The following is a 24441-nucleotide window of genomic DNA, read 5'->3' as shown; positions in this document are numbered from 1 at the left end:
TTTTTATGTCATAAAAAATGGCTTATTTCATAAAAAGTGTATGAAGACGCTCAGTCTCACTCATAAGACATACAAATTAAAACTATGAGATACCATTTTTAAATTATAAAATTGACAAAGATCAAGTTTGATAACTCTGTCAATGAGCATGTGGGGAAAACAGGTACTCTTAGGTATTTCTGATAGTTTAAATTGCTACAACCTTCATGGTAAGTACCGTGTGTTGGTAAAATACACTCCAACATCATCTCCTACCATTTTTCTTTTGCTCAATCTGTATTAGCCACATTGGCCACTTTACTCTTACTCAAATATACCAAGCACACTCCAGCCCTGGGGGCCTATGCACTTATTCTCCGCTACCCCTGAAATGCACATCAAATTTTTCTTACCTCCTTCAGGCCTTTGCTCAAATGTCACCTCTTCAGTGAGGCCTTCTCTGAAGGCCCTATCAAAAATAGTGGCGCCCATACCATCATTCTCTTTTTACCCTGTTTTGAACTCTGAGCACTTATCATATGACATTATTCTATGTATATTTATTGTCTCTCCCCTCCAAGCAGACCGTAAACCTCGTAAAGGCAAGGACTTTGTTGTGCACACTGCTGCATCCCCACACTCTAGAACAGTACAGGCTCAGCATGTTGTAGGTGCTTATTAAGTACATTACTAAATGAATGAATGAATGAAACTCTTTGGAGGACAATCTGGCAATATCTATTAAAATTCAGGATGCACATACCCAGCAATTCCCCTCCAGGCGTCAGTTTTAGTTCAGCAAAATAGGGAATGTACAAGGTTATTTATTGTGGTATTGCTTGTAATAGTGAAAGGGGAAAACAGCCTAAGGTCAATTTTTAAAATGTATCATCTACATCTATACAGTGAAATAGTATGTAGTTATGGAAGGATCTCCAGTTCTGAAAATTGGTTTGCTACCTTTGACAAATATACATTTGAGACATGGCCATCTTAAGTCCTTGGTGATATCACTATAAGAATGATCTCTTTAATGAGGCTTTTAATGGTAAAGAGAGTAGGGATGGACAGGTGGAAAGAATGAGTAACTTTTATAGCTTTATTTAATGGGTATTAATTTCCTTGCAGAAAACAGGATTTCTACCAATTAAATAATATTCTAATATGAAGAAAGATATATCTGTACATATATAACCTTGTTCAACAAAGATCTTCTCTTTGGAGATACAAACTCATGAATAGGCCTAAACTGGCCGTACATATGTTCATTTATTATGGGTAGATTTCCCATTTTACAAACAAACCTCTTATTTATGGGAAGAGGTTCAGGGTTTCAGAATGTCTTTAGTACATATTTCCTGATACTGGGACAGGGGCATGGGGCAGAATTCCCCTGCTATCCATCAGATTACATCCACTTGAAGCTGCAGGGCATTCTTCAGGGGTACTCTTCTACTCCAGAGTTAAATAGATATAAAGACAGTGCATAAAGGATAATCCCCTGGCAACCATATATGCCCTCTGATCTTATCAAACTATAATTTGCTTACTGTTCCTCAAATAAAACGTTCTAATTCCTATCTCTTTACCAATCCCCTGCAACATCCCCCTTTTTTTCCTCCCAGTTTAATCTGGAGTCCTATATAAACTTCTATCCAAATACTACCATTTCAAGGGCCAGGCAAAGTACCATCTTGCCACTGAAGGACAAAGTCCTCCCTGACTATTCTACCCTACCGTAATCTAGGTTCTGATCCTCTCTAGCCTTTATCAAGCATTTGGATCTAATGCTGCCTAATACCATTAAACTAGCTTTTCATAAGCTTTTGACTTATCTTCCAATTAGACTGTAAGCTCCTTAAAGGCAGATTCCTATATTCTGTTTTCCCTATATTCCATATGCACCTACATAGTAGATGCTCTACATATCTTTGTTTTGAAAAGTAACATGGTCAATCCAAACGTGAACCAATATGCATAGTGTTCTTTACAGATTTTTCTACAACCAATCTATGGTCTTGTATAAACATGGATTTTCTACTACCCAATAATTTTTGTTTTAGTTTTTGGTTATCAGGACTCGTCAGCTGACTCTGTGTCCCAGCCACAGGACTGTAGCTGTTCGTCCTGTGGGAACTCCACTTCAATGTCATAAACAAAATTTGGATCATCCTTCTTCTTCTGATTTTTCTCAAAAAGTTCATCCATGATGCTCTTCCTTTTGGCAAGTTCCTTGTCATCTAGTTTGTTCAGGTCTTCCTCAGGATCAATGGTTGTTTCCCGCTGAATTTGTTCCATTGTTTCTGCCAAACTCTGCCCCCACAAGTAACCTCGTAAAAAACTGAATAACTTCTCTAGTTGCTTCAGGGATACCTGTTCCAGGTAACCCTTGTGTCGTGGATTATTCTTTAATTGTTCAGCAGCTCTGCTGCAATCTAGGAGGGAGAAACAAAACTATTATACCACACACAACACCACAGACTATTCAGGGACCACAAGTTACTGAAACCATTACCTGTCATTATAGTCAACTAGCTAACTGGCTTTTGGGAATGAACTATTTCACAGAACTATTTCTTTATATACAGCTTTGAGTGTGATGGGGGAAGGAGGGATATATTTTTTATTTCTGTAATAACTTAAAATCACTTTAAGGAAATGTTAAATACTTTCAACTGGAGAAAATGTCTGAGAAGAAAAAGTAGTATTACAGCTTTAGATATTAGTACTGGTACCAAGAAAATATCAAGATTACAAATAAAAAACACATTTGGAGGGAGAGAAGGGAATTAATATTACTGAATAATGCTATCTCATTTAACCCACACTGCTGCAGATCTCAAAGGGTGGGATTATCAATTTCCTTTTACAGATTAGGAAACTGATGCTCACCAAGATTAAGTAGTTTAGCCAAGATTTCACACCTACCCTGACAGTCACGACTTGAACCTTGGTCGGTCTAACTCTGAAGGCCATGTCATTCCATCACATGAGACTCAAATCGTTCTTATAAACTGACTCAGTGAATATTTAAGATAGGAGGCAAGATAAAACATAAGATACCTGAATACTTTGAAAAGTTTCGGACTGGCATGATGCGCTGGCGACTTTTCCCCTTCATTTCATTCTCATAGATTAAGATAACAGCCGGAGGCTGGAACCTAATTCCACATTTCTTGGCAGTGCACATCATTCTCACATACACTTCACAGTAAATCAGAGGAAATCTGATGAAAATGTGTCAGTTGCGTAATGACTTCCTGCTAAAGGGGAAAAAAATTAAGTGTTGGATAAATCACATTCTCCTCTACTTTTCCTCCCCATCAGATCTGAATCTACTCCAGTTCTGGAGATGCATAGTCAGCTCAAGCTCAGTATTTCAAGAGCTACCTGGAAAGTTCAGTTTGGCCCCAAGTTATCTTTAGTCTACAGAATCCCTGGTTCATTGAGGGGTGTAGATTTGTTCACACATGAACCTAGAAATGCAGTTCAGTTTGGATCTCTTAGTGTACTGTACTCTTAACCAAAGACTGTATATGAACCTCTGAGTCAGCCCAAGAATCAACTTACAGGATCTTTTTTGTTTACCAATTAAACAAGTATGTACAAGCATCCTCTATGTCAACATACTAAGAGTTTTTAAATCTTACACATTATGTCCTGACGGGTTCACTAGACCAGACCTCTCTCCTTTGTACTTCCCCAATCATTCTACTCATTGAGTTTTTTGTAACTACTTACTTTATCACTTTTCTTTTCCTTCTATTCTATATGCTCCATGAGGGCAGGGAACATATCCACTGTTCACCACAATATCCCCAGCACAATACCTGGACTGTAGTAGGTATTCCATTGTTTAATTCAATGTGTTAATAGAAGACACAGCCCCTGTACATCCTCTAAGTGTTCACAGTTTAGAAGTCTGATCAAAAAAGGCAGAATCAGGGCTTCCCTGGTGGCACAGTGGTTAAGAATCTGCCTGCCAATGCAGGGCACACGGGTTCGAGCCCTGGTCTGGGAAGATCCCACATGCCGCGGAGCAACTAAGCCCATGAGCCACAACTACTGAGCTTGCGGGTCTGGAGCTTGTGCTCTGCAACGGGAGTGGCCACGACAGTGAGAGGCCCGCGCACCGCGATGAAGAGAGGGCCCCGCTCGCCACAACTGGAGAAAGGCTTCGCACAGAAACGAAGACCCAACACAGCCAAAAATAAATAAATAAAATAAATAAATAAATAAATAAAAGGCAGAATCAGCCTCCACATATTTGAGGCAATAAAGCTTACATGGCTTTTATTTCAACTTATTTGTCTCACTACATGATGTTTTTTCAGTTACAAGAAACATTTTATTTATTTATTACTTTTTAATCTTTATTGGAGTATAATTGTTTTACAATATATCAGTTTCTGCTGTACAACAAAGTGAATCATCTATATGTATACATATATCCCCATATCCCCTCCCTCTTGCGTCTCCCTCCCGCCCTCCCTATCCCACCCCTCTAGGTCATCACAGTGTCAGCCTGATCTCCCTGTGCTATGCAGCAACTTCCCACTAGCCATCCATTTTACATTTGGTAGTGTACATAGGTCAGTGCTACTCTCTCACTTCATCCCAGCTTCCCCTTCCCCCGCTGTGTCCTCAAGTCTGTTCTCTATGTCTGCATCTTTATTCCTGCCCTGCCACTAGGTTCATCAGTACCGTTTTTTAAGATTCCATATATGTGTTAGCATACAGTATTTGAAACAACCATTTTAAAGGTTAATACTTTCCATTCCGTCTTCCCTTCCCTGCTCTCAATGCCAAAATATACTTAATTATAGGGACTGCTTTAGATATGACTATGATATTCTCAGAAAGATTTGCAAATGTCAAAGAACCTGGAGGTAAAGCAGCATAGGGATGATATCTTCATAAATTCATTTCTGTTAGAGAATCACTAGGAACATGGTTACTTAATACATGTTCATTGTAGAAAACTGGGATGGGAGTGGGGAAGGGGGAGGAAGAAACATACAAAATAATCATCCCTGATTCCTTCCAGTCTTTCTAGGCATAGTTTTTTGTTTGTTTGTTTGTGTTTGGTTTTTTTTTTTTTGGTTTGTTTTTTAGCTATAGTATTTTTTTTTTTAGATTAAACTCAAGGGCTACTTTTTATTTATTTATTTATTTATTTATTTTAATTTATGTATTAATTTATTTATTTATTTTTGGCTGTGTTGGGTCTTCGCTTCTGTGCGAGGGCTTTCTCCAGCTGTGGCAAGCGGGGGCCACGCCTCATCGCGGTGCGCGGGCCTCCCACTGCCGCGGCCCCTCCCGCCGCGGAGCACGGGCTCCAGACGCACAGGCCCAGCAGCCGTGGCTCACGGGCCCAGCTGCTCCGCGGCATGTGGGATCCTCCCCGACCAGGGCTCGAACCCATGTGCCCTGCACTGGCAGGCAGATTCCCAACCACTGCGCCACCAGGGAAGCCCTATAGTAAGTTTTTATATCATACATACTGTTTCCTACCTTTTAAATTTTTACAAAATTTTATTTTATGGAAGTATAGTTGACTTACAATGTTGTGTTAATTTCTGCTATACAGCAAAGTGATTCAGTAATAAATATAAATATATATATTCTTTTTCATATGCTTTTCCATTATGGTTTATCACAGGATATTGAATATAGTTCCCTGTGCTATACAGTAGGGCCTTGTTTATCCATTCTATATATGATAGTTTGCATCTGCTGATCCCAAACTCCCAATCCATCCCTCTCCTACGCCCCCTCCCCCTTGGCAACCACAAGTCCGTTCTCTATGTCTGTGAGTCTGTTTCTGTTTTGTAGATAAGTTCATTTGTGTCATAGTTTAGATTCCACATATAAGTGATATCATATGGTATTTGTCTTTCTCTATTTTACTTCACTTAGTATGATACTCTCTAGGTCCATCATGTAGCTGAAAATGGCATTATTTCATTCTTTTTTAAGTCCTGCCTTTTAAATTTAACAACCTATGAAATTTTGCCATTAAATTTCTTTCTAAAATGCAAATTTTTATGACTGCAAATGTTTTGTCCTATGCATATACCATAATCTATATTATTCACCACTTACTATTGGATGTGAGAATTTTTACTTTTAGGAAATGGATCATACTGTGTTGGCTAAAAAGTTCATTTGTTCCATAAGCTGGCTCTAGTAGCGCTTAGTTGTCTTTAACTTCATTCGAAAGTTTTGTTAGACTGTATTGTGACAGCTGTCATATCAGTGTGCATTAAAATTGGTGAATTTTTGTGTAGCCGTTTTAATATAGAAAATAGGGGGGAAAAGCAACATTTTCGGCATATTATGCTTTATTATTTCAAGAAAGGTAAAAACACAACTGAAACGCAAAAAAAGATTTGTGCATTGTATGGAGAAGGTGCTAGGACTGATCGAACGTGTCAAAACTGGTTTGCTAAGTTTCATGCTGGAGATTCCTCGCTGGATGATGCTCCACGGTCAGGTACACCAGTTGAAGTTGATAGCCATCAAATCGAGACATTAATTGAGAACAATCAACATTATACCACGTGGGAGATAGCCAACATATTCAAAATATCCAAATCAAGCACTGAAAATCATTTGCACCAGCTTGGTCATGTTAACCGCTTTGATGTTTGGGTTCCACGTAAGTTAAGCGAAAAAAACCTTCTTGACCGTATTTCCGAATGTGATTCTCTACTTAAACATAATGAAAACGTTCCGTTTTTAAAACAAATTGTGATGAGCGATGAAAAGTGGGCACTGTACAACAATGTGGAATGGAAGAGATCGTGGGGCAAGCGACATGAACCACCACCATCCACACCAAAGGCTGGTCTTCATCCAAAGAAGGTGATGTGTATATGGTGGGATTGGAAGGGAATCCTCTATTATGAGCTCCTTCCGCAAAACCAAACGATTAATTCCAACAAGTACTGCTCCCAATTAGACCAACTCAAAGCAGCACTTGACAAAAAGCATCCGGAATTAGTCAACAGAAAACGCATAATCTTCCATCAGGATAACGCAAGACCGCGTGTTTCTTTGATGACCAGGCAAAAACTGTTACAGCTTGGCTGGGAAGTTCTGATTCATCCAACATATTCACCAGACATTGCACCTTTGGATTTCCATTTATTTCGGTCTTTACAAAATTCTCTTAATGGAAAAAATTTCAATTCTCTGGAAGACTGTAAAAGGCACCTAGAACAGTTCTTTGCTCAAAAAGATAAAAATTTTGGGAAGATGGAACTATAGAGTTGCCTGAAAAATGGCAGAAAGTAGTGGAACAAAACGGTGAATACGTTGTTCAATAAAGTTCTTGGTAAAAATGAAAAATGAAAAATGTGAGACTTCCCTTGTGGTCCAGTGGGTAAGACTCTGTGCTCCTGATGCAGGAGGCCTGGGTTTGTTCCCTGGTTGGGGAACTAGATCCTGCATGCATGCCATAACTAGGAGTCCGCATGCCACAACTAAGAGCGCCCGCGTGCCGCAATGAAGACCTGGTGCAGCCGATATAAATAAATAAATATTTTTTTTTTTAAAATGAAGAATGTGTCTCTTATTTTTACTTAGAAACCAAGGGAACTTTTTGGCCAACCCAATATATAAAGAACTGTGTTATCAAGTTATTGTGCTCTGCCTCTGATCTGATGCCATGATCCCACTCCAACTCTTCTTTCTTTCTTTTTTTTCTTTTTCTTCTTTTTTTAAAACAAATACTACTCCCAGTTCACCTCACTAAAATTTGTTCTGTTAGTAAACTTCCTAGAAGATCCTACTGAGCACAATAAAAATTCCATACACTCAAGCAAATGGCTGTATTAATAAATGATATATGCAAGTGATGCTCAATAATGTAGTTTTATGACTACACTCTTTTCTTTCTTTTAAAAATTAAACTCTTATTTTTATTAAAGTAATGTTTGTATTGTTTAAAATGTAACATAATTCTATGAGGCTTATAACAAAAAACTGTTGTCCTCTCCCCTTCGCCTCTCCATAGGTAACGAGTTTCAATTCTTTTAAATGTTTCTTCCAAAATTTATCTTCATATTTCTCAACAGCATGCTTATACTGCTCTCTTCAGTTTTAGGTAGTATCTTCTGACATCTTTCCTCTTTAAGACATCCATCCTAGAGCCCTCCGTTCTGTTCCAATCTGCACTGGATACTCTCCAGCTCTGTTTATATATTCAATTCATGAAGACAGACGACACATTTACCCAGCATTTCTTCCTAGACATTAATACTTTTCTCCTCAAGGATCGGTGACCTGCATAATCCTGCCAAGCATCACCACAGCACCTAAAAGTGTACGGATTTTGCCATCAGGTAGACGATCCTCTCCCTATCCACGCCCCCACCAGTGCAAGACTGCCTTTCTTACCCATAGAGAAGTACAGAAAATGCATCTTCTGCAGGTCAGCGTCTAAAGTCTCCGTGAGGGGGTGTTTCCACTAACCGTAGTGCACCTAGGAGCACTCGACTTTGAGGCCAGGCACAGCCTGGCGCTGCAGAAAGAGGCGACAGCCACAGCTCCGCAGCCGTGACTGGGGTGAATTCCCCAGCAGGAGGCCCGCATTGGCAAATACCTGGAATTGGAGGTGGACGTCGGGAGCTGGGCTTGGCTGTTCCCAGGACACCGCGCGGGGCTCGGAGTCATGCTGGAGGATCGCGGAGCGGTCCCTAGAGCAACTGCCCTGGCATACGTCACGGCGCTTGCGCAGCTCCTCGCTCCGCCCCCGACCGGGAGTGCGAGGGGCGGGGCGACGAGGGGGCGGGACCGCGGCCTCCTTGACGCCAGAACATTCCGGGACCGGGGATGCGGGGAGCAGGGTAACGGGTGAACCGCTGGCGTGCGCGCAGCGAGTCTTCCGTCCCGGTCCCTAATTCCGTGACAGCGCGCTCTAGGAGCGGTGTGAGGCGTGCGCAGGTTCCTCCGACCGCATTTTGTCCCCGCGCCCTCTTCTGGGGAGCGCGTCCTCCGGCGTCCTGGCTCCCCCGGCCGTGGCCGTCCGGGCGGTGGCCTGGCTACTCCTCTGGGAGGCGGCTGGACTCACCTGCTCGCCAGCCATAGCCTTCAACACCACCCCCACCGACGCTGGTAAGGGGAAGGGCGGGGCTTCAGGGGTGAGGGCGGGGTTTAGGGCCGAGAGGGTTGGGAGCCCTCCAGGCTCCCCAGTACTCTCCCTTCCGCGCTTTACAAAGGTACTTCTCGCGACCCTAGAACTGTGGGGAGAGCTGCAGGAGATTAAAAACAAAGGCTGCAAGCTTCCTGCTACTCCCCCCGCCCCGCCCCCCCTCTTCATTGCTTTGTGGCTGCTTCTGGTTCTCTGGAGAGTCGGGCTTTGTCTTTCTGAGGAGGGACTGGCAGCACTATTACTAAAATATTGTAAAGTACAGCCGTGAAGCGTCTTGGGGTGCTCTTGGAATGCGTGAAGCTTCTGACCACTGCGGGGCCAGCAAAGCCCAAGTGTCCTATGAGGTGTGAGAACCCCAATCTAGAATGCATAGATTGTATGTACTGTCCTCAGGGGACGTGGAAAGGTGAGGAAGACTAGTTTCGTTTTACAAACATTTTTGATAATGGACTGATTGGGCTAGGGTTTCTTTATGACTCAGGGCTGGGCAAGCGAGTTGATTAACTTCTTTGGGCCCGAGTCTGTGGGCAGAAGTGCTGTGCTAGGCGCTGTGGATCCAGCCCTCGTGGAGCTTGCATTGCAGTAGGGGGAGATGTATACAGTGCAGTAGTAATTACAATAAAGTGACAACGTTTGATACGGAAAGGAAAGTCAGTACAAATCAGGTGAGTTTCTCTGTCTTTAAAACGAGGATATTAGACTAGTATCTGTCAGTCAGTGCAGTTCTGCTTTTGTGTTTACATATTAAGTTCCCAAATTTATTTGAAGAAAGGATTACTAGGCCAAAAAGAATTTTTAAACAACTGGACTTATATCTGAAGACTCTTCCAGCACTGGCATTTTGTGATTAAAAAGGGGTCAATTTCCAGAGCCAGTTCAGGCCGCAATAACCAAATAAGGTAATATTTAAGAGGAAAAATCTTGAAGGTGCATTCAGATGCAACAAATTCACTCTGAAAATGGTACCTTTGGGGACTTCCCTGGTGGTCTCGTGGTTAAGAATCCACCTTCCGATGCAGGGGACTTGGGTTGGATCCCTGGTTAGGGAACTAAGATCCCACAGGCCCCGGGGCAACTAATCCCCCGTGCTGCAACTACTGAGCCCGCGCACCACAACTAGAGAGAAGCCCACGCAACGCGAGGAAAGTTCCTGCATGCCGCAACGAAGGTCCCGTGTGCCACAACTAAGACCCTACGCAGCTAAATAAATAAATAAATATTAAAAAAAAGAAAGAAAGTGGTACCTTTGCCTTAAAAATCATAAATAATCTAGTATTTGCAATACTGTTTGTAAATTAGCTTTTCTACTATCCCAAGATGAATGAAATTTACTATTCTCTAGTGTATATCCTGATAGACTTTAAGCCTATTAATCTGACCTTTTTTCTAATTAATTTATAGGCAGATATAAACCCTTACCCCCACCTCTATTAAAATTAAACATTGAAGAAATATCTGGATTTATGCAAGAGATATTCTGTAAGTTGCTTGGGAAAAGATGATATGTGCTTCTCCAAAGCAATTAAGGATTTCTTTAAATAGCTAGGAGAGTGGAAATACCTTAGGCTTTAAAAGTTGGGCAGATCTTGCTTCTAAATCAGTTACTTACCTAGTGTGTGACCTAGACAGTAACTTTATAAGTCAGAGTTTCTTCCTGTGTACAAATGCCAATAATTTTGCCTGCCTGTTTAGTTAGACTGTGAAAGTTAAAATACATGTGAAAGCCCCAAGTAGAGAATCTGTCATATAGGTATTATTTAATAAATGTTGTCTTTCATACTTTTTTCCTTCCTTCCCTAGTATATTCCAAATGTTTCCATCTCCCTGTCATGTTTTTTTTTTTTTGGATCTTCTCAGGAATATATTTAATGGACTTAGCATCATACAGTAGTGTATGGTTTTTCTGTATGTTTGTTTTAATATTCTTCCCACACACTTCCAGCTTTTGAAAATGGAGTAAAATTCCATAGCAAAGTGCCTGGGCAGAGTTAGTGGTCATTAGTAGCTGAATTTTTAACTTTATGAGACTGACACTGAGTAACAGTTTTAATGTCTGAATTCTGCATGGAGTCAGTATAGTGAGATTTCTGGTTATTCTAAGTTTATAAAGGAACCCTTTGAACCTTTCAAAAGCCTCCAGTTTTTGTTGTTTCTTTAAACTCTTTCAACGTCTCCACAAGGCATAGTGTACCATCCTCTCAGTTTTTGCTATTTGTGGATGGTAGAATATAGAAGTTGCCAGTGTGTATCTGATACTCAGTTTCAGTGAGCTAGGATTAAAATTGAGGTTTCCTGGCTGTTTGGCCATTCTGTTGTTTTTGGTGTCCTGGGACCACCTGAATAAAGTAATATAAATAGCAAACACTTACATAGAGTGCTTGCTATGTGGTTGACCCTGTTCTAAGTGCTTCTACATATATTAAATTCTCATGACAACTAGTAGAGAGAGAAACTATCTTGCCCAAAGTCACACAGCTGCTAATAGACAGACTGGGGTTTGAAACTAGCCAATCTAACTCCAAAGTCAGGACTTTTAACCCCTATGCTATACTAGAAATAGATTTATGTGTAGCTCAAATTGCTTAAGTTTTAAAAGTTTTTGTTTTGTTATTAGGTTGGTTAGATTTTCCAGGCAATTAAAGCCTATTCAAACAATTATTTTCTGATTATTTAAATATTCTTTCATTGAGTGCTTACTTTGTTTAAAAAAAATTCTTTTCATGCTTATAGGCATAAGGGCCACTTGTTCTGAAATTATTTTGAGGCAAGAAGTTTTGAAAGATGGTTTCCACAGGTAAGTTGCCCATTGACTTATACTTACATCAAAATACTGTTTCAATGTAATTTAAAGCAAAAAATCAATAGTTGAAAAATTGATAAACTGAAAAAAAATCACGTGCCTTCTTAAAGTTATAAGTGACAGATATGTGGTTCATAGTTTGAAATAATGATTAAAATAACAGTGGAGAAGAGAAGGAGAAAACAAACATTTATTATTTACTACACATATCTATTATATATTTATATAGCCAGAAGCTATATATACAGTATTCCGTTTAATCTTCACAGTGGTTGCAAGATAGATGATACCTTTCTTGTATTTCAGATGAGGGACTAGGGCTCAGGGAATTTAAATAATTGTGTAGAGATTAGGGTGGTAGAGCTCTGATTCAAATTTATGACTATCATACTCCAAAGCCACACTCTCAAGTACTAAGATATTATACCACCCTAAATCACTATTTCTAATTTACAAGACTTGGTTCCAAAGACCAAACTATTTCCAAAATAGAAACTATCCTCAAAAATTAATATTTGCTAGTATTAAAGATATTTAAAAGACTGGTAAAATGTTGTGGAAACTGTTCCATAAGAAATTCCCAAACTTTAAAGCTTCTCAAGGTGGTCACTTTGAAGTTATTATCAGATATTTGACTTATAAATTCTGATACATATATTTTTTAAATCCCTTCATTTTATAAGTCACCTTAAACTAAAACAACTCACTCTCCTCACTCTTCAACGTTAGCCTACAGGTGAATGGCTAGGAGGTGTAGTAGAAAGAACTTGGTTTTTCTGTTTGTTTGTTTTTAATTCAGATAAATTTGGGCTCAAAATGTAGCTCTACTATTTAGTATCTGTGTGGCCTTATCAAGTTACTTAAGTCATTGCTCCCTTACTGATAAATGTGGGTAATGATAGTATTTCCTTATTAGGGTTGTGATGATTCGATCGGAGAATATGTGGAAAGCTCCTTAATGTAGTGCTTGTCACGTAGCACATACCCAGGAAATGTTAGCTGTTATTATTAATAATGAGATAGGTGAGCAATCTGGGCAGTACAGTTTCAAAGAGGAGGTGTGACTATTAAGTATAAAACTGATTTTGGGAGCGAATTCACTTCTGAAGGGAGTTTTTGACAGAGTTCCAGACACATTTTACGCAATATCAGGGTAATTATGCCAATTATATAGCTTCTCTCTTTAACATAATTGGAATGTATTTTCAAGAGGAATGGGAGATAACTGATTCCAGTAAGGAAGAAAGAAGTAACTGAAGAGATTATCGTGACAACAAAAGTAGCTGTCCAGTTCTAAGTACCGAGGATAAAAAACAGGATATAAAACCAACAGTGAAGAGTGACAGAACCCATAAGAATAGCTTCAGAAACTAGAAATCTCAGAGTTACTTGAGACCTTCAGAAAATGCCAACAATCATTTTTTAAAAAGGCTTTTTTAGTTATGTTTAGAGCAGGTATAGTCTTGAGAGGGTAGATGAGGAAATATTAACATATCATAGAAAGTAGAATTTGTTAGCCCCTCTTATATTTCTGTCTTCTTGGTCAAGAAGCATTAATCCCACTCTGGAAAGGGTCAGGTGGTTATTGGTAGTAGGAAACTGAAGTGCAGAAAATGTAAGGGAATTAATTACACAAAAGGGCCTTAACGAATATAAATGAGTTTAGAGTCTCCCCTCTCTGATGAATTATATCTCATTGCAGTAGGAGAACTTGCTTAAACCATTGCTGAACTTCTGTTTATAATCTTTGGATGATCTGGAAGTTAGTTAGTTATTGTAGTTTCTGGGCAAAATTCTAGGCCAGATCACTAAAACGATGGTTTGTGAACACAGAATAGAAACTGTTGGTTTCTGGGGACTAGCATGAATAAGCTTTATTACAAGCTTATTTCTTTTATAGAGTTACTGGATAGGTGGATCAGAGGAATGCTATAGCTATAGTATATCTGATTTTCTGCAAGTCTTGATGAAATTTACGTGTTATATTTGAAAACAAGATGAAGAATGTGAACTGGAAGGTAACACAGGTGAATAACTTCATAAAGATTAACAAATACATCCGACATGTTTTGGTTAATTGGTTGAATTCATCTTGGAGGGAGGTCCTGAAGAGTCTCTGTCTTTTTAAATATATGTGTTTTTTCTGATGATAAGATATTACATGTTCACAAATACATATATAGTATCCAGAAGAAAAGAGATAATAGATGTAGTCTACTTTAGAATATATTTAGAAGAATTAAAGCAAAAAATATATAGAGAGATAGCTGTTCTTGATATTTTATAGAGGCAGAATGAAATAGTGGCTAACAATTTGGGCTCTAGAGTATAACTACTGGAGTTTGAATCTTAGCTCTTGGCTGAGTTACTTAGTCTCTCTGTGCTTTGCTTTCCTTTCCCTCTTTCTTTTCTTGAAAGAGGGAAAATATTTTTGTTTACTCACATGTATATACACAACTTTTGGATTTAATTGATTTTTATATTCTGTGATTAGCTTTTACATCACTAGAAATGATATTTTGGGGCAAAAATAGAATATAACAATGCCACAGAAACTATTCAGAATTCTTTCAGTGAATGCAAATTATTAGGAAAATAAACTGCTATATGTAAAATTACCTCAGACTACTTTAAAGAATAAAAGCCAAAAATATCTATAGAGATAGCTGCTCTTGATATTTAATTCTTGGAATTTCTGCTGTGTTCCTAGAGCAATGAGTTCATATAAATTTATTGATTATCTGAGAACCAGAAACTAACATCATACGTAAAGCCTGAAAACATTTCCCCATACTTTTTAAGTTGGAGATGACAATTTTTCTATGAAGAGAGTAACATGGGTATTTTACCCTAGTGCTTTGTTTTCTTACAGGTAAAATAGGAATTATAATAGTACTATTTCATAGTGTTTTTTTTTAATTAATTAATTTATTTTTGACTGCATTGGGTCTTCATTGCTGCACGCGGGTTAATTTCTTTAGTTGTGGGGAGCGGGGGCTACTCTCCGTTGCGGTGCGCCGGCTTCTCATTGCAGTGGCTTCTCTTGTTGCGAAGCACAGGCCCTAGGCATGTGGGCTTCAGTAGTTGTGGCACACGGGCTCAGTAGTTGTGGCTCGTGGGCTGTAGAGTGCAGGCTTGGTAGTTGTGGCACACGGGCTTAGTTGCTCCGCAGCATGTGGCATCTTCCCCCACCAGGGATTGAACCCGTGTCCTCTGCATTGGCAGGTGGATTCTTAACCACTGTACCACCAGGAAAGCCCCCATAGTGTTTTTTTTTTTTTAATAAACTTCATTGAGTTTGACAACTATATACACCCATGTAACCATGTAACCAGTCAAAATATAGAACATTTTCATCATCTCCAAAAATACTCATGTGCTACTTGCAGTTATTCTCCCTCACCCATACCCACACTCAGCCAATCACTGATCTACTTCTGTTACTAGATAGATTTTCTGGAATTTTATATAAATGAAATCATACAGTATGTACTTTTTGATATCTGGCTTCTTTCACTCAGCATTATGTCAATGAGATTTAACCATGTTCTGTATGGCAGTAATTTGTTCTTTTTGTTGCAGAGTACTGAAATTTGTTTATTCATTCACATATCTATGATATTGGAATTGTTTCTAGTTTTGGGCTATGATAAATAAAGCTATAATGAGCAGTTGTGTACAAGTCTTGGCGTGGACATGTTTTCATTAATTAATATCAATAAACAGAACTGCTGGATATATGATAGATAAATGTTGAACTGTTTAAGAAACTGCCAAACTGTTTTCCAAAGTGGTTATGCTGTTTTACATTCTCATCAGTAATGTATGAGAGTTCTGTTTCTGACACGTCCTTGCCAGCACTTGATATGGTCAGTCTTTTTAATTTTAGACTTTCTGGTGGATGTGTAGTGGTATCTCGTTGTAATTTTAATTTGTATTTCCCTGATGAGTAATGATATTGAGCATCTTTTTGTGTGCTTATTGTCCACTAGTATATCTTCCTTTGTGAAGTGTCTCAGTCTTTTTTTTTTTAAATTGAAGTATAGCTGATTTGCAGTGTTCTGTTAATTTCTGCTGTACAGGAAAGTGATTCAGTTATACATACGTATACATTCTTTTTTATGTTCTTTTCCATTATGTTTATCTGAGGATATTGAATATAGTTCCCTGTGCTATACAGTAGGACCTTGTTGTTTATCCATTCTATATGTAATAGTTTGCATCTGCTGACTCCAAACTCCCAGTCCATCCCTTCCCCTTGGCAACCACAAGTCTGTTCTCTATGTCTGTGAGTCTGTTTCTGTTTTGTAGATAGGTTCATTTATGTCATATTTTAGATTCCACATATAAGTGATATCATATTGTATTTGTCTTTCTCTTTCTGACTTGTGAAGTGTCTTAGTCTTTTGTCCATTTTTAAACTGGGTTGTTTGTTATTTTATTATTGAGTTTTAAGAATTCTAATTTTGTTGGAGTATAGTTTATCAAATTTTTTCTTTCGTGGTTCATGGTTTTTGTGTCCTGTGTAAGAAATCCTTGTCTATTCCAAGATCATGGAAATTTTCTTTTAGAAGTGTTATATGGAGTATGATCCATTTTGAATTAATTTTTTTATATACTGTTACGTAAGGGTTGAGGTTAATTTTCCATATGGATATCCAGTTGATCCAGCATCATTTGGTGAAAGGACTATTCTTTCCTCATCAAATTACCTTGACACATTTGTTGAAAATTAATTACCTTATATGTGAGGATCTATTTGTGTACTGTATTCAGACTATGGCCCATAGGCCAAATCCTGCTCATTTTGTACCACCCTTGAGCTAAAAATGACTTTTACACTTTTAAAGGTTGTTTTAAAAAAAGGCAAAGAAAAATATTCAACAGAAACCTTATATGACTCACAAAGCCTAAATAATTTTACTGTTAGGACCTTTACAGAAAATGTTTGCCAACCCCTGATCTGTATGTCCTGTAATGTACTATTTTGATAATAGGTGTAGCTTGATGCTGCATCTTCAAATCAGGAGGTCTGAGTCCTTCACCTTTTTTTTTGAAAGTTGTTTTGGTTATTCTAGACCCTTTGCGTTTTCATATAACTTTTGAAATCAACTTGTAGATTTCTTCAAAAAACCTTCATAAAATTTTGGTTGGGATTCTGTTGAAACTCTAGATCAATTTGTACAGAACTGATATGTTAATATTAATGAATATTCCAATGCATGAATATAGTATTTCTACTTATTTAGCTTTTATCAGTTTATCTTAACAATATTATAACTTACAGAGTATAGGTCTTGCATGTATTTTGTTAAATTAACCCCTAGGCATTATCTTTTTGAAATATTACTAGATTTGGTTTGCTAATTCTTTGTTAAGGATTTTCATTTCATGTTCTTGAGGGATATTGGTCTTTTTTTTTGATGTGATGCCTTATTCTGGTTTTGGTGTCAGGGCAATGCCAGCCTTGTAGAATAAATTGGGAAATATTTCCTTCTTCTCTATTTTCTGATTGCGTAGCATTGGCATTACCTCTTCCTTAGATGTTTAATAGAATTCAACAATAAAACCGTCTAGGCCTGGGACTTCCCTGGTGGTCCAGCGTTTAAGACTCCATGCTCCCAATGCAGGGGGCCTGGGTTTGACCCCTGGTCTGGGAACTAGATCTCACATGCCACAACAAAGATCCCGCACGTGGCAGCGAAGATCCCACAGGCTGCGACTAAGACCCGGTGCAGCCAAATAAATAAATTAATTAATGTTTTTTTAAAAACCAAAAAAACAAACATCTAGGCCTGAGGTTTTCTATGTGGGAAGGCTTTAAATTGTTTTTATTACAAATTGAAGATATGGAACTATTCAGATATTTTATTTCTTGTATCAGTTTTAGTGACTTTTTTCTTTCCAGGAATTTGTCTGTTTTATTTAAGTTGTTTAATTTATTGGAATAAAATTATTCAAATATTCCCTTATTGTCCTCTTAGTATGTAGAGGTTGTGTAGTAATGTTCCCTCTTTCATTCTGGTAATTTGTGCTTTTTTCTTTCTTTCATGATCAGTCTAGAGATTTACCAATGTTATTGATCTCTGCAAAGGAAATATTTCATTGATTTTTCTTTATTATTTTTCTCTATTATATCTTCTCTATTATATTTCTGTATTATTTTTCTCATTATATTTTCTCTGTTCATTTCTATTATTCTCTCTATTATTTGTCTACTTTCTCTTTCATTAATGTCTGCGCTTTATTATCTCCTTCCTTTTTACTTTAAATTTAATTTCCTCTTCCTTTTTAGTTGTTTAACATGGCAGTTTAGGTTATTGATTTTTAGACCTTTTCCCCCCTAATATAAGTATCTTTGCATTTAAAAGTATAAATTTCTATGCATAGGTAAAGAAGATGTGGTATATATATATACAATGGAATACTACTCAGCTGTAAAAAAGAACAAAATTTTGCCATTTGCAGCAAAATGGATGGACTTGGAGGGCATTATGCTAAGTGAAATAAGTCAGACAGAGAAAGACAAATACGGTATGATATCACTTATATGTGGAATCTAAAAATACAACAAACTAATGAATGTAACAAAAAATAAGCAAACTCACACATATAGAGAACAAACTAGTGGTTATCGGTGGGGAGGGGCAACATACAGGTAGGGGAGTAAGAGGTACAAACTATTAGGTATAAAATAAGCTACAGAGGTATATTGTACAACATGGGGAGTATAGCCAGTATTTTATAATAACTATAAATGGAGTATAACCTTTAAAAATTGTGAATCACTCTATTATATACATGTAAGCTACGTAATATTGTATAGCAACTATACTTCAATAAAAAACAAATAAACAAAAAAGTATAAATTTCCTTCTAAGCAGAGCTTTAGTTATATCCTACAAATTTTCTTTAATTTTATTATTTTTTTAATGATTTTTTAAATTGGAGTATGGTTGCTTTACAATATTGTGTTAGTTTATACTGTACAGCAAAGTGAATCAGCTGTACATATACATATATCCCCTCTTTTTTTGAATTTCCTTCTCATTTAGGTCACCACAGAGTATTGAGTAGAGTTCCCTGTGCTAAACAGTAGGTTCTCATTAGTTATCTATTTTATACATAGTATCAATAGTGTATATCTGTCAATCCCAATCTCCCAATTCATCCCCCCTCCCTTTCCCCCTTGGTATCCATAGGTATGTCCACTACATCTGTTTCTGTATTTCTGTTGTCCTACAAATTTTGACATATTTGTTTTCATTTTTTTTTTTAAAAGATATGTTGACTATATGTGTGTGGGTCTATTTCTGGGCTCTCTATTCTGTTCCATTGATCTATTTTCTATTCTTTCACTGGTACCACACTGTTTGGATCACTGCAGCTTTTTTAATTTTATTTTTTGGCTGTGCTGCATGGCATGCCGGATCTTAGTTCCCCGACCAGGGATCGAACCCATGCCCCCTGCAGTAGAAGTGTGGAGCCCTAACCACTGGACCACCAGGAAATTCCCCTATTTTCATTTTCATTTAGTTCAATATATTTTCTAATTTCCTTTTTTATTTCATCTTTGGTGTCAGTCCTTTAGACACAATTGTTTGATTTTAAGGTTTTAGGGGATTTTCCAGAAATCTTTTATTGATTTTTTTTCTTTTTATAATAACCATTTTATTTCAACCTGAGCACCTTAGTATATAACTAAACACTGGTGAACTGTTTTCCTTACTAATTCTGAATTACTGTAAATGTACAAGTTGTGCTAACAGTTCAACACTTGAATAGATTAAATCATCTCTGACACATGGTAGATCTCATACCTAAAACAATTAGTGCAATATACCTAACCTATCAAAATAAAATGAATTGGGAAAACAAGGCTGCATTATCGTTACTAACATATCAGAATATTTAATGTTATAAATTACAGGTATGTTGTTTATTATGGTTCTAGCCATGTAGGAACAACTGAAGCCCCTTTCTTTCAAATGGGGAGAGAAGAAAAAAATTGTTTTAGTAACTATTCATTTGCATACTTTTTTTTAACCTCTTTATTAGAGTATAATTGCTTTACAATGGTGTGTCAGCTTCTGCTTTATAACAAAGTGAATCAGTTATACATATATACATATACGTATGTCCCCATATCTCTGCCCTCTTGCATCTCCCTCCCTCCCACCCTCCCTATCCCACCCCTCTAGGTGGTCACAAAGCACTGAGCTGATCTCCCTGTGCTATGTGGCTGCTTCCCACTAGCTATCTATTTTACGTTTGGTAGTGTATATATGTCCATGCCACTCTCTCACTTTGTCCCAGCTTACCCTTCCCCCTCCCCATATCCTCAAGTCCATTCTCTAGTAGGTCTGCATCTTTATTCCTGTCTTGCCCCTAGGTTCTTCTGACCATTTTCTTTTCTTTTTTTTTTTTTTTTTTTTTTTTAGATTCCATGTATATGTGTTAGCATACGGTATTTGTTTTTCTCTTTCTGACTTACTTCACTCTGTATGACAGTCTCTAGGTCCAGCCACCTCACTACAAATAACTCAGTTTCGTTCCTTTTTATGGCTGAGTAATATTCCATTGTATATATGTGCCACATCTTCTTTATCCATTCATCTGTCGATGGACACTTAGGTTGCTTCCATGTCCTGGCTATTGTAAATAGAGCATTTGCATACTTTGAAGCAACTCTTAAATATTACAGAAAAGTAATAAACATATATGTGGAAACTACCATGCATTACCCTACTTACAGCACGGCTGAAGACTAACTTTAAAATAAGTTTGGGGACTTCCCTGGTGGTCCAGTGGTAAAGAATCCGCCTTACAATGCAGGGGACATGGGTTCGATCCTTGGTCAGGGAACTAAGATCCCACATGCCATGGGGCAACTAAGCCCACATGCCGCAACTACTGAGCTCATGCCCTGGAGCCTGCACGCCACAACTAGAGAAGAGAAAACCCACACGCCACAACTAGAGAGAAGCCTGTGGGCTGAACAAAGAGCCTGTGCACCACAACCAAGACCCGACGCAGCCAAAAATAAATAATAAAATAAAATAAGTTTGAATGTACATGATTGTTAATGTATTGACTGTATTATGTCCAACGGGGACGAAAGCTCCTTCTTTGCCCCTAAACAACAAAACCTACATAATGACCAGCAGTGATTAAACAGACTCACAGACACCTGGTTTGTTTCCTTTTGTTGATAAGCTCACATGTTTGAAGGGAACACTGTTGATCAAGATGCACTTATCATTTTTCATATTCCTAAAACAAGATGGGGTTACATTTGATTTTTTAAAATATATTTAATTATTTATTTATTTCGTTGTGCCAGGCCTTAGTTGCTGCAGGCGGGCTCCTTAGTTGCGGCTCAAAGGCTCCTTAGTTGCGGCACGTGGGCTTCTCAGTTGTGGCATGCGAACTTCTTAGTTGCGGCATGCTTGTGGGATCTAGTTCCCTGACCAGGGATTGAACCCAGGCCCCCTGCATTGGGAGCGTGGTGTCCCATCCATTGCACCGCCAGGGAAGTCCCTACATTTGATTTTTTAAGCCCATTTAAAATATAACAGGACTAGCTATAGTTTAGATGCTACTGATGTTCATTTTTTTCCCTTGAAGATGTGGGACTGTTTTCTCTTGGATAATTTGTTAAAATGTGGAATGTACACTTTAAATATAGATACTAGGAGAAATTACTGTTAGCCTGAATACTGTAGCTAAGTATAAGTATCTTTAGAACCTCCTTCTAAATAAAGAATGTTTCTGAAGAGTTTCAAATCTTTTTCATAGAACTGTGGGTTCTGGTTAACTGTCGGTCCAGACGGTCATTTGTCTATATCTCTGGTGATGAGAAATGATTCCCCCTAACCTTCCAATGAAATAAGTGGACACACAGCTCTCATTCTCTCCTTCTATTCCTGAAACATTAGTCAGGGACACATGCATGTTATTAAAAATTAAGTTCAAAACACTTAAAATAATTCTGTATTAGAAAATTGACTCTATTATAAGTCTCTTCTTTTTGGAAGTCATATTAAACTTGTTAAATGCTCCAATTCTACTGCTAACATTTAGAAAGCAGAAGAATATTCCACCTAGTTCAAACTGTAGGCTAGTAACTACAACGCTGACCCCTGGTTGGCTGTGTGGGTTCATTAAGGCCTGCTGCTCTTCCTCTGGCAGAATTTGCTCCTGGATTCTGAAGTTCATTCTTTGGCAGCTTTTTAGCTATTACTGTGAATATTTCATTTACATTTATTGATGTTTGAGCTGATGTCTTCGTGAATAACTTGTCATCTGCATAGGACTGCGCTTCCTGGAAATCTCAGCCCTTTTATTCTAGGTTGGCCTTGTTTCCTGGTAAAGCTATGACTATGTTAGGACTCACTTGCCTCTGAAGTTCTTTAACCCAGTTTCTTGCTCTTGCAAAGGACTCCTCATTTGTGATATCATATGCAACTAATGGCTGCCTGTAGTCCTCTGTAGTACGTTGGTGCTAGACTATGACATCATTCTTGACCAGCTGTATCTCATGTCCCATATTTCACACAGCTTAAAAAGCAGCCCCAGTGGTGCTCTCTTGAAATTCATGAAAGTGGTCCTTCACAGCACGAAGCACCAGGTTTGATTTGCCAACAGCAGGCTCTCCCAGAAGTACTAGTTTGTACCAGCATACTGTATTTTATTTCCAGTGTTTGGCCCGTTGGGTCTTGTTGCTCCTTGATTAGCCATGTTTAAATTTGAAAGAAGTCCCTAATTTCAGTCTCTTAGATCAGTTTCCAGGATGCGAGGTGTCAATTTTTCTCTTTCTGGAACTGAAGAAACCTGAGACCACACATGCAGGGCTGTGGGGCTGAAGCTACCTGGCAGCAGATCCCAGGCATAGCCCGAAGGACAAGAGAGAAGCTGAAGCTGTGGCTTTGGTGGAGGCCGTGTCTCCTCCTCCTATTGATTTCCAATTTAATTCGATGTGGTTAGAGACCGTATTCTGCATGATTTCAGTTCTTTTAAACTTCTAGAGACTTATTGCCCAGCATATAGTTTTTCTTATGCACTGAGTATGATCTGTAATTGTTAATCAGATCAACTAAATTGAAGGTTGTTCATGCCTTCTGTATCCTTGCTGATTTTTTCTCTACTTGTTCTATCCATTACGGAGAGAAGGGCATCGAAATCTTTTTCTCTAATTGTGGATTTGTCTGTTTATCCTTGTAGTTCAACCAGTTTTTGCTAAGAAGTAAAATACATGAATACTCTGAAGCTCTGTTTTTAGGTGCATAAAGTACATTTAGGATTGTTATATTTTCTTGATGATTGACCCTTTTATTTTTGTGTAATGTCCTTCTTTATCCCTGACAATATTCCTTGTCCTGAAGTCCACTTTTTAAGTGTTAATATAGCCACTCCATATTTATTGTTATTAACATTTGCATACATTTTCCCATCTTTCTACTTTTATCTCTGTGTTTATATTTAACGTTTCTTGTAGACAGCATATAGTTAAGTGTTACTATTTTATCCAGTTTGTCAATCTCTACATTCTAATTGGAGTGATTAGACTATTTACTTTTAATATAAATATAGATTTGGTTGGTTTGATTTAAATCTATCCATCTTGCTACTTTTTTTCTATTTGTCCCATCTAATCTTTTTTCTTTTTTCTGCCTTATTTTGGATAAATGGAATATTTTTTAATCATTCCATTTTATCTCCATTTTTGGCTTATTAACTATACCTCTCTCTTCTTAAAAAATTGTTTGCTTTAGGGTTTACAATTTTAACTTATATAGTCTACCTTCAAATAATATTATTGTATACCATGAATAATGTATGAATCTTAGAATAGTTCACTTCTTTCTCCTCCCCTTTATGCTATTCTTGCCATACATTTATTAACTTTACATGTTTTGCTTATGTTATAAACACTACCATATATTGTTGTTACTTTTGCTCTGAACAGCCAGTCATATATTTTTTACATTGTTATTTACTTAAATTGTGGTAAAATGTCCATAACATAAAATTTGCCATCTTAACCGTTTTTAATTGTACACTTCAGTGGCATTAAGGACATTCACATTGTTGTGTTACCGTCACCACTATCCATCCATAAATCTCTTCATGTTGCAAAACTGAAACTCTGTGCCTCTTAACAATAACTCCCCATTCTTCCTTTCCCCCTGCCCCAGGCAACCACCATTCTATTTCTATCTCTATGGGAATCTCTGCTGAACCCTTTGGTCTCTACCTTCGGTTGGTTGGAATGCAGTGTCTCCCCACCCTGTGCGAAATTTCAGAATTTCTCATCTTTCACTTCCCTTGTAATTCTTTGTCTAGTCTTGTGGAGTTACATCTTACTCACGCTTATTTTAGTATTCAACAAAAACTCAAGAGGACTCCATTTCAGACTTCTAGAACTCTTTCTACGAAGTTCCTTCCTTTCTGGAACAGCACTGTGACTTCTAGCTACTTAAGCCTCCTTTATCTTCTGTCTCTG

At 37.9% G+C, this 24441-nt stretch overlaps 2 protein-coding genes and 1 pseudogene across 4 annotated transcripts in view; 1 reads left to right on the top strand and 2 right to left on the bottom strand.

Moving 5' to 3' along the window:
- Nucleotides 1–860: 860 nt before the first annotated feature.
- On the bottom strand, nucleotides 861–8914 carry CEP19 (centrosomal protein 19). Of its 3 annotated transcripts, none has more exons than XM_007171601.3 (3): nucleotides 8383–8914; nucleotides 3043–3242; nucleotides 861–2414 (listed from the first exon to the last, which is right to left on the bottom strand). In XM_007171601.3, exons 2-3 carry the CDS (start codon nucleotides 3170–3172, stop codon nucleotides 2053–2055), a joined length of 492 nt encoding a protein of 163 aa, XP_007171663.1. In that variant the 5' UTR covers nucleotides 3173–3242; nucleotides 8383–8914; the 3' UTR covers nucleotides 861–2052. The 3 variants fall into 3 exon arrangements, with proteins under 3 accessions (XP_007171663.1, XP_007171662.1, XP_057400875.1); XM_007171600.3 differs by having other exon boundaries at nucleotides 8588–8914; XM_057544892.1 differs by having other exon boundaries at nucleotides 3043–3239; nucleotides 8588–8914.
- Nucleotides 6611–24441, top strand: part of PIGX (phosphatidylinositol glycan anchor biosynthesis class X) — a 90735-nt gene continuing 72904 nt past the window's right edge. The window contains exons 1-3 of the mRNA XM_057544927.1: nucleotides 6611–6640; nucleotides 8907–9099; nucleotides 11867–11930. Coding sequence (XP_057400910.1) covers nucleotides 6611–6640; nucleotides 8907–9099; nucleotides 11867–11930 — 287 coding nt within the window. The remainder of the gene's footprint in view (nucleotides 6641–8906; nucleotides 9100–11866; nucleotides 11931–24441) is intronic.
- Nucleotides 22057–22676, bottom strand: LOC102997370 (ras-related protein Rab-5A-like; annotated as a pseudogene).

Source organism: Balaenoptera acutorostrata, chromosome 4 (genome assembly GCF_949987535.1).
Source record: "Balaenoptera acutorostrata chromosome 4, mBalAcu1.1, whole genome shotgun sequence".
Taxonomy (NCBI): domain Eukaryota; kingdom Metazoa; phylum Chordata; class Mammalia; order Artiodactyla; family Balaenopteridae; genus Balaenoptera; species Balaenoptera acutorostrata.
Note: the sequence above shows the minus strand (reverse complement) of the source record. Positions and strands in the feature narration are given on the sequence as shown.